The sequence below is a fragment of the Elephantulus edwardii genome, unplaced genomic scaffold, assembly GCF_000299155.1.
Source record: "Elephantulus edwardii isolate Elephantulus edwardi_28Jun2011 unplaced genomic scaffold, EleEdw1.0 scaffold00021, whole genome shotgun sequence".
Lineage (NCBI taxonomy): Eukaryota > Metazoa > Chordata > Mammalia > Macroscelidea > Macroscelididae > Elephantulus > Elephantulus edwardii.
In genome coordinates, this window is record NW_006399771.1 from 27,174,560 (window position 1) to 27,185,765 (window position 11,206).

Consider the following 11,206-nt stretch of genomic DNA (forward strand, 5'->3'; position numbering starts at 1 on the left):
AAAACAACTATGAGATATCATCTCACGCCAGTAAGAATAGCAAAATTCAACAGAGCAGCAAGCAACAAATGCTGGCATGGTTGTGGAGAAACTGCAACCCTGATTAACTGTTGGTGCAGTGTAAAATGGTACATCCACTATGGAAGGCAGTATGGCATTTTCTCAAAAAGTTGGACATAGAAATACCATTTTACCCAGCAATTCCACTACTGGGAATATACCCTGAAGAGACCATAGCTGACATCCAAGCAGATATATGCACACCCATGTTTATTTCTGCTTTGTTCACAATAGCAAAGAGTTTGGAAACAACCCAAGTGCCCAACAACAAATGGATGGATAGAGAAGCTATGATATATTCACTCAATTTATGCTGAGTGACATATCTCAGTCACAAAAGGACAAATACTGCATAATGCCATTGTTACAATAAACAGGACTGACATGGGGTATGGGAGAAAACTAAGAAAGAGGGTATAAATAATGTACATAAATAATGACATTGAAACAGATGAGGGAGAGAACTGTATAAAAGGAATATATGATTAGGTATTATTGGCATGACAAGAGTCCAGAATAAGAACTGAATAGTAAAGTGAACTAGGGGTGGAGGACTGTATAACAAGGAAAGAATTTCTTTTTTTCCCCAAAGAGAAAAGCCAAAGGAGGGGAGGGGAAGCAAGGAGGTAAATGTACAAGTATAAATGAATTGAAATCCAAATTATCTATAACCTTTCATTAAAATCTCAATAAAGGAGTATCAAAATTCAAATATATTAGACATCTAATATATTTGCTTTCTAAAGCTGACAGCACTAAGTGTCCAAGGAAATATCTACAAGCCTACTCTGTCTGATTTAATAAAAAAAGAAAAAAAGAAAATCTAACCTTCACCCCAAGTGCTCAGCTACATTTACATTGGCACTTACGTAATTATCCCAAATCACTCAGCCCTCAACAAGAAGAATCAGCACAGAGTTTGTAACAGCAGGCATATCAGGACCATAAGGAGGGTGCAGTACACGGCAACGTTCGGATTTGTTGTTCACAGGGTCCCTACAAGTTGTCCTCAACTTGCTGACACCTAAGAACAACAGCAACAACAGTAGCATATCAAATCACCTGGGACACTTCAAATAATATTCCAAACCTGCACACCTTCCCAGAGAGTCTTCTGATTTTAATGCTCTGGAGCAAGACTCTCCTCACTCCAGATGATTTAAACGAGAAACTAGGAGTTAGAATTTACAGTTATTTAGTTAGAATTTAGCTAGGATATTAGTACTCAAACTTCAGAGCTTATCAGAAATTTCTGGTTTTGTTGTTATTGTTGATACTATCAAATCTAATATTACTCATAGTGACCCTATGAACAACACATCTGAAACTTGCTCTATCCTGTACCATCTTGCAGTCTCTGTCAGCCTTAAGCCTATTGTGGTAGTCACTGTGTCAATCTATCTAGTTGATGGTTTTTTAATTGGCACTCTACCTTTTCCAGAATGATGTCTCTCTCCAAAGACTGATTGATTCCTCCTGAAAATATACCCAAAGTAAGTTAGATGAAATTTCACCATCCCTTGCCTCTAAAAAGCACTCTACTTGCACTTCCTTCAAAACAGGTTGGTTGGTTTGTTCTTCTGGCTTCTTGATGTTGTTGTTGAGTACTGTCCCGTCAGAACCAACAATTAGCTAACCCTCTGGCAGGTTTTCAGAAACAGTTAACACATGGGAGGAGACTACCCATCTTTCTCCTGTGGGTTCTCTGGCAGTCCATAATATATTTATTCCTCTTTGCCAACCCCACAGCCTTATAAAGGGAGATCCCAGGCCCTTTTCCTGCAAATTCTGATTCCTCAGTTTTAGAAAGAGCTTCAAGATACCGTCTTTTACCTACCATTTGGTTATAATGGGTTGTCCATGGAGCCCCCATGAATTAGGAGGCCAACTCCACAGCAGACACCAATAAAGGCTAATTCTTATATTCTACGCTCTTCCTAAGCTCTGCTATGATATGGGGCCCACTGGCATTAAAAGTGCATAGCCTCTTTTTCCAGCTTCATCAAATAATAGTGTAGAGGAACACCAACTTAACAATATTAAACTTCTGCATAATGAACATTTGGAGTGCTTACAAAGAAGAATGTGTGTTAAAAAAATCACTGAAGTATGGTAGTGCTAAGTACTTGCAATTATTTCAAGTGGCTGCACAGAAAATAAGAGAAAGTATCATAGGTGGGCGTAATTAAGAGTAATGGATTAAAATGAAGCACAGGAAAATTTGTGCTGGCTATCAGAACACATTTTCTCATAGCAAGGTCAGTGATCCCTGTGGTCTTTCCATTAAAATGGCTGAACCTCTTCCTCCAGTTGAGTAATTTTCAAACTAGACGAAGGGGAGCATTTGAAAACAGCAGGTGTTTCCAAATCCTTTCCCATCCAGGCCTGGATGTGGATGATTTAATACAACACTTGTGCTCTGGAATTAAGCATTTATTCTTGCCAAATTGCTTTCCAGTTGTTTTATTAACTGAGTCTTTTCAAAACACCCCTTTGAGGTCAATAAACATTTTATTTTAATTTTTTTATGTGAAGAACTTGAAGTCTAGAAGTAGAGTGACTTGTCCAAGGACATCCTGCAAGTTAACAGCTGGTGCCTGTATGGTGCTCACACAGGTAAGCTCTTAAATCAGGAGTCAGTGTTAATTCTAACTCCTCTGGGGCTGAGAGGAGGAGGAACACTAACAAATGGATAGTTATAAATGATCCTGTGGAATATTTTTCTAATGTTCCTCTAAGGAGTTTTGCATATGAATTACTGAAATATTCTGAAATTTCAAGCTATGTACGTAGTGGCTGTTGGGAAATTCAGCTTCTCAAAAATAAGTCATTGAATTGGATCTCTTTGACTATTGGCTTAAAAAGTATATTATAGCAAATGACTTATCTGAATAACTTTATTTTGTCTGAGTTACCAGAATCTCCTTTGAAATACAGGTCCTCAAACTTAAGTATAAAATCATGACTTCTTGAAACAAATTCCCAATTATGTCAATGAGAAACCACAACTCAGAAAAGGAAGATGAGAATGATTATACAAGAGGTTACAGAGATGTATAAGGAGGAATGGTTGAATTGGTGTTCAGCATGTAGATTCAAAATGTCCCTATAGGAAGAGATCCAGATACGAAAGGTTCTACGGACACATACACACACACTAAAAAAAAACAAACCAAAAAACAAAAAACAAAACAAAACAGTTTCCTGGTTATGTTGATCTATTTGGTCATGAGCCCACACTTTGAAAGTCATTGCAAAACCACTCAGCTGCTAAGCAAAAGATCAGAGGTTTGGACCCAGTCAGTCTGCTCCCTTGAATGACCTTGGAATCCCTGTGGGGCAGTTTTACTCTGTCCTATTGCTATGAGCCACAATTGACTGAACAGCAAGGAATAAAGAATAAGCTTGGAGTAGATCATGCAGTCAAATCCCCAGATTTTTCCCTACTGAAATAAAATATAACTGTTACCTTCAAATGATTAACTCAGCTTATTGCCATCAAGTCTGAACTGACTCATAACTGACCCTTCAGTGGGCTTTCAGAGGCTGTAAATCACACAGAAAGTTTGTTCATCTTTCTCCCTCAAACACAGAAGGAAAGCAGCCAGAGAGGCAACACCTTTGAATCAGTAGCACAACTCCCACTGCTAGGCCGCCAGAGCTCCCCTGATAGGTATGAGCGAGCTGATTTGGTTTTCCTTTCTTTATTTTTATTTAATATTTTTCCTTTCCTCTATTTTTAGACAAGGAGCACTGGGAAGTTTAAAAAAAGAAAAATGTGTATAATGAATGAGAGTACTGCTTACTTCTCCCAAACTGTTAACTGTACTTCATTCTGACTGTGAAGAAGTTCCAGGCCTCTTGTGTCCAATAAAAGCTGATGTAAAGAGGGGAAATAATGGGAAATGCTTACCTAAGTATCATATTTCTTTAAAGGTGGTCATTTTTATTGAAGTATAGGAGAGACAGTGGTAGACAGATGCAGGGTAGATGTGGGAAGAGATGTGTCTTTCATCATAGCCTTATTCTAAAACATGCTACCTTTCCATTGAGACTGAAGTCCAACCACATTATTCTACACCTAACTACATCCATTTAAGGAAAGGAATTAGCAAGGAGAATTTTGTTCTCTCACCAAGCCCCCATAATGCCTAGTCCTCCCTAGTTTCCCAAAGGTGTGATCAATCTCAGCTCATCGTATATCCAAGGGTCACAATCTGCGAGTATATTGCAGGCTGTCTAATTCTACAGAAATATTCTCCAAGGTTTAGAATCTCCTCCTCTATCCAACTCTTGTAAAAATAAATGTTATGTGGAAATGCCATCCTTCCACCCTATTTCTAGCCAAGCATGTGTGTGCGGAAGCTTTATCATTTGCAAGTCTGCTCTCAGCCATCCAGAATAAAGAACAAAACTGCTCCACAAGAAATCAATGCAGCAAAGAACATGGCACACAGCACTGGGCACAAGGGCGGAGCTCAGGAAGAAGGCGTGGCAGTCTTCCACCCAGCACTTACCGGGTGATCGGCATCAAGCTCGGAACCGTACATGAGAACTCTGTGAGAACATTTGTCCAACTCAGAGATCTTCCGGGGGAACCAGGGCACATCGTCCAGCTCTGCAGGAAAATACGGTGCATGTTCAAAACTATTAGCTCACGGATTGTTTTTCCCGCTTGCAACCCTTGTCAGATTGCAAAATCACCCGAGACAAGCAGAAACCGGCCTTGCCTTCTTCTGTCCAGATGTTTTCGGGCGGATTAAGTGTCACAATTGTGGTTTGGAATTTCAGTGACTGAATGAGCTCATTGAATTCCGTCTTACTGCACTCACAGTCCACGAAGATTTCAACCTCGGAACTTCTTCTCCGAGATTTCCTGGACTCAATATGGACCATGTTGACATGTTTTTCCTGCAGAAACAGAAGCAACATCTCTAACTCAACTGCAGGGCATGGGGAAAACGGTACCACGGATAGTTCCTGGTCAGCTGTGAAGCGAAAGGTTTAAGTGCCCATGACAAAGAAAAACACAAGGTCCTTGTTCTTTAATTGACTCAAAGTGGAAATGTTTCCAACTATCCTTTTTATTTATAAGCAACCTACGTATTTATGTCTCATTAAATGCATAAAATATGTATTTATGTACATAAAGATTTATATTAAAAATGTAAAAATATGCATAGTTATATAGTTATATTATATATATATATAATCAAACCAGTTAGCGTTGAGTCAATAGTAAACTCAGTTACAGAGTAGAATCGTTGTTCCACAGTGTTTTCAAGCTGTGACCTTTTGAAAGTAGCTTGATAGGTCTGTCTTCCTAAGTGCCTCCTAGTGGGTTCAAACCACTTAGCTTTCTGTCAAAAGGAACCTTATTGGAATAGGGCATTACCTTTTGGTTGTTGGTTTGAACCTGCCAATTGCTCCACAGAACAAATGTGATGGAAGTAGCTGTGTATTAGAGTGGACTATATGGCAGTGGGTTTGACTGTGGTTTTAGTTAGTAGTCAAATATTTAACCATCCGTGCTACCCAGGAACTCCTAAATATCAAATACATGAGATAGAGAGATAGATAGATAGATAGATAGATAGATAGATAGATAGATAGATAGATAATAGATAAGATAGGTAGCTCTATCTAGAAAAAGATCTCTAGATTGATCTCTCTCTCTCTGTAGTGAGTGACATATCTCTAAATATGTCACAAGAGAGAGAGAGATCCCTAGACTTAACAAGTACTACCTTTATCTTCTCTATCTCTGTCTGTCTCTATATATCACTCACTCATTGCCTATAGTTGAAATCAACTCATAACTGACTCTCCGTAACTGGGTTTTTGGAGGCTGTAAATTGCAAGAGAAGAGACTGACCATCTTTCAACCTCAGAGCTGTTGGTTGATTCGAACAACTAGAAAGACACAGCCTTTGGGTGGGCAGCACACCATCTTACAGACTATGCCAGAAGAGTTCCATATCTATAGATAGACAGACAGGCAGATAAAGGTATATGGTGGTGGTGGTGGTGGTTGTCATGCGCCATTGAGTCAGACTCATAGCTGACCTTCCAGCAGGTTTTCAGATGCTATACATTACACTGCAGGAGATTGTCCATCTTTCTCCTGCAGACCAGTGAGTGGATTTTAACTGATTGACTATGGCCTGGCAGTGCAACTCCTCACCACTAGGCCACCAGAGCTCCTTATATTGAGAGACATAAAATGTATTCTATGTATTGATTGTAAACATTGTACTTCTCAGAGTAGGCTTCATCCCCTGGTGGTGGAGGTGAATGTTCTACAGGGTTGCAAAAGGTGTGGGGGGAGGGGCGTGGGTGTGGATGTGTGTGCATGTGTGTGCCTAGTAGCAAGGAATCATGCTGCAAACCCAAAGGCACAGTTCAAATACAACAACTTCTCCACAGGAAAAAGATGGGTATTCTCCTCCCATGCTATTTACTGCCTCTGAAAACCTACTAGACTGTCACTTAGGAGTCAGTTCTGACTCAATGGGGTAAAACAATAATAACATATATTCTTTTTCTAGTAATAAAATATTTGCTTTTGAAGTAAATGAAAGTTTAAAATAATTGAAAAAATAAGTACATGGAACAGATGACAGGTAAATATTCAACGGTGGTTTGAAAAAGGATTGAAATTTACTACAAATCACTGGTCAGACTGTAGCCCACATTGTAATAAAAGCAAATGAAGCAAGAATATCTTTAAAAACATTATCTTGAAATCAAATAGCAAAGAAATGCTGACTTGGGGAAAGGGACAACTAGCCCACTGCCTTCAAGCTGATTCTGACTCATGGATATCCCGTATGTATGCGTACAGAATTAAGCTCAATAAAGTTTTCACTAGCTATGAATTTATGGAAATAGATTGCCAAGACTTTCTTCACTGGATATATCGTATGTTTGACCTGTCAACCTTTCAGTTACTAGAAGAACACAAATCATTTGCCCCACTCAGTAAGGTAAGAGGCAAAACAAAGGTGCCGACCTCTGCATGGGGCCACTTAGTTCCCATCCTCCTTCAGCAAACTCCAAGGTCGCTCCATCTAAGGCTGTTTTATTGCAGCCATTGCCTTACCAGGAAATCTGGGTATGAAGTGCCCTATAATAAGATGTAAGAGGCAGAACAGTAACTTAGTACTTAAAATGAAACGTCTCAGGTGATATACTTTTTCTTTCCACCTCCTTATTTCAAGACTAAGTTCTCTGCTCTCCCCCACGCCACTTCCATCACTTCCTCTTCACTCCAGATGGTACGTTCTGATTTATCAGCACAATTCCCATTATAACCTGGATGCTCTCAGAATCTCCAGCATAGGAATGAGACAGGTAGTTTCCAATGCCAGAATAACACCAGAAAAAAATAACAGCATCTTCTCTTATATAAAGAAACAAATGTTGTGACCAGGCAACTGTCTCTTATTTCCATGTTTTCAATAACCTTTGCAAAAGCACCTTATTTTCCAACATGGCTGATAATAAAAATAAAACAAATGTTAAGTTTGAGATTCAACAGACGTTTTATATATTGTGCCATGCTGGACTTTTAATATTCTTTGATTGGAGTGGATTAGACATCTTTAAACGAAGGAATCGAGGTCCAGATGGGTTAAGTGGTTTAGCTAAGGCCCCATGACCAGATAAGGACAGCATGAAACTGTAGTCTATGGCTGATAATTTCCCCAGGGAATTTTTTTTCCTAGCTGTCAAATAGAATTGCCCTGCCTTTGGGCACTGTATGGAGACAGCCCTAGATGACAAAATTAGGTGTAAAGCATTTCTCTGGATTCCCATTACTTCTATTTAAGGGGCCTGACTCTTGCATTCAAGGTCAAGAAAGAACACGGAAATGCACTAAGCCAGATTGTTACTCTCTGCCCTCTGTGTTGATCACAGAGACAGCACCATATCTCTTATTTGTACACTATACATTCACTCATATTATTTCATCACAACAGCCCTATTAGGTTCAAGTTACTGCTCTTTTGCAAATGAAGAAAATGAACTTGAGAAGAAGTTAGTGAAAACCAAGCTGAAACATAGGTCTAAATCTTCCAATAGTGTTTCAGAACTTCTCTCTACTCCACCAACGACCCCAGGTACCTCAAAGAGCTAAACTAACTCAGCTCAAATCAGCAGCCAGTGTCTCCAAGGAAAATGCTCCGGTATGGGAAGGTGTTTGCTAAAGGTTAGGGAGTCATGTGATATATCCTGGCAAGAGGGACATAGCTTTTCTGAACTGTTCCAGTCCCATCCCCAATCAGACTCGCTCTTGAGGTTCAACTCAGTGATTTGGGCCAGAGAAAAGACTACTGCCTATCTATAATATCAAGGAATAACTAGTTCTATCATGTATAAGGAGTTATTTTTAAAAATGCAAAACAACAAGGCTTGGTAGTACCAATGCCTACATTCATGTATCTCACTTTATTCAGTAAACATTCTCGTAGGACATGGTACACCATGCAAATTTTAACAAATCAAATCAGGCTGCAAGCTCTTGATATTTAAAAGAAACCCTATTTGGCTCCCATTGTGTTTGCAATTTCAGATGTTAGGCTCATATCTTTGAATTACTGACTTCCTCGCCTGGCTTGAGTCTGCAACGTTCCTAATAGCCTAACTCTGAATTAATAAATCATAGTTCACATGAATCTGCTTACTTCATTGTTCAGCAGGCAAACTCTTCTTGTAAAGCCTCATGAAGTTTGGCTTCTTTGAACCTTTCAACACATTATCCAGAAATTGATTCAGTAATGTTTCATAACAGATGACAAGTTTGTAACCAAGCACACAGCCACTTTTAAAGTTATAGAATGATATTTTACATTCACCTGAAAGAGTCTGAGCGCTTTTACCAATCCACCAACTTCGTTTTTCAAGGAGAATATGACTGCTGTCTTCCCGCTTTCAGTGGCAGTGTCACTTCTGCTGTTCCCCTTGCTGCTTTTCTTGTCTTCATTTTTGCCAGAGCTAGATTTATTTAACTTCCAGAAAGAAGGGAGGGGGGATATTAGTTAAAACTCCAGAGTCTTTCATAATTATATTTTATTTCAGACATTCCCCAGCAATTCAAAGTGAAGTTTCTATGTCATTCACAACTTTCAATCATAAATATTGATCTAAGTTACTCTAATTTCACATACCGTGACCTGATTCAAACCATAGTAGTTTCAATTGCTTTCAATGCTTCTACAATTTGGACACTGAATAAGGATGACAAAAAGAGAATCAAGGACATTGAATTTTCGTGTTGGAAAAGACACTGAATACAAATACGCCACAGTTGCCAAAATAACCAAAAGTCTATCTTGAAGGAAGTGCAGCCAGGGTGTTCTTTAAGAGGTAAAGACAGTGGCATTTCATCTCACCTACTTTAGGCATGTCATCATGAAGGGCTAGCCCTTTGAAAAACACCTCAAGCTGGAAAAGGTGTAGGGTTAGTGAAAGGGAGAAAAACTTTCAACAAGATGATTTGGCACAGAGACTATTAATGATGGACTGGAACATATCTAAGATGGTGAGGGTAGGGCAGCATAGGACATGGTTCTATTGTTCATAGGGTTGCTATAAGTCATGTTCGGTTCAATGGCATCTAACAGTTTACTCTGAGACACTAATCTGCAGTGCTCTATCAGATATCATTTTGGGAAGCAGGAGTGGCATCCACCTCCTAAACAACACGCCTCAGGAAACTCTATGAACTTAGAGAAACGACAATGGCTATAGAACAGAGTTCAGGCCTTTTGTTCATAGGGTTGTTATGAGTCATTCTCAACTCAATAGCACATAACAACAACAATAACAACAATCTGATATCATAAAAGTTTGAAATTACTAGAAAGGGAGCTTGTATTTGTTTTGCTTGCTTCTCTTAATTGTTGTTATGTGCCGTCGAGTAGCCTGCAACTCATAGTGACCCTATATACAACAACCCTAAACCCTGCTCTATCCGATGTCAATCTTGTTGTCTCTGACACACCTACCCCCATTAACCCAGTCACTGAGTCAGTCCATCTTATCACAGGTCTTCCTCTCCTGTGCTGTCCCGCCCCCCTCCCAAGCATGACATCCCTCTCCAAGGACTGGTCTCTCCTTGCAACATGTCCAAAGTATGTTAGACAAAGCTTCAGAATCCTTTCCTCCAAAGAGCAGCCTGGTTTCACCCTCTCCAAGACAAACCTGTTTGTTCTCCTAGCAGACAATAGATCAAAGGCATTAATTCTCCTTCTATCACCCCTAGTCATTGTCCATCTCTCTCTATTACACACATATATAATATACACACACATATATGATACTTGCAGGAGAGGAAGACCTCAGATGAGCTAGATTTATACAGTAACAAAGGCAATGGGGGTAAGTGTGTCGGAGTTAGTGAGACTGGATCAGGACAGGGCAGGATTCAGAGCTATGAATTGCAGGTGATTTGACAGCACATAACAACAACAAAAATCACATATATATGACTATTTCATAAAATATAAAGCTATCATTTAAGAATCATTTTTTTCCAGGTTTATTTTATAATATAAAATTTGATTGGCTAGCCTGGTTGATCATAAGGAATCTTTAAAAATTATAAAACATAAAAAAATGGGCCAAATACATTTTTCATAGCAATAATATTAGCTTATATTAAGTTTTTTATGTAAGTTTATTTCTATGCATATTTCCCACACATACTTTTACTTCATTGACATTATGGTTCAAACAATCATTCCCATACATTGTGTTTTATAAATTAATCACCATTGGACTATGCTCATCATTACCCCATCTTTTCAGGCCTCTACTGAATCTTTCCCACTTCCTTCACCCCCTCCCTACACCCACCAAACTGGGATTTCCACTACCCATCCTTACCCCTCTGCTCCCACCCCTTCCCACTCTTGAACTCCCATACATATTTTATTTTATTAGTTGTCCTTCTTCTTGGTTTTTTTTTTTACATTGAATTTTAAAACCAAAAATATCCATTTTTATGCTGAAATATAGCAAGATATGCACTATCATAAAATTGATGACATCACTTTCTGCAATTAGGTCCATATTGTCAATGTGAATAAAGCCATCTGTACCCACATCTGATGGCTGAAAAGTGGTTGTAGAAAGGAAAGAA

The 11,206-nt window shown here is 39.0% G+C and overlaps 1 protein-coding gene across 2 annotated transcripts in view; it reads right to left on the reverse strand.

Annotated features, from left to right (window-relative positions):
• TPH2 (tryptophan hydroxylase 2) overlaps nucleotides 1-11,206 on the reverse strand; it is a 224,742-nt gene that overhangs the window by 211,564 nt on the left and 1,972 nt on the right. The window contains exons 2-4 of one of the 2 annotated variants that reach the window (XM_006882567.1): nucleotides 8,919-9,071; nucleotides 4,786-4,971; nucleotides 4,578-4,676 (exon numbers count right to left, since the gene is read on the reverse strand). In XM_006882567.1, coding sequence (XP_006882629.1) covers nucleotides 4,578-4,676; nucleotides 4,786-4,971; nucleotides 8,919-9,071 — 438 coding nt within the window. Of the gene's footprint in view, nucleotides 1-4,577; nucleotides 4,677-4,785; nucleotides 4,972-8,918; nucleotides 9,083-11,206 lie in introns of both variants that reach the window. The other variant, XM_006882568.1, reaches the window with a different exon arrangement.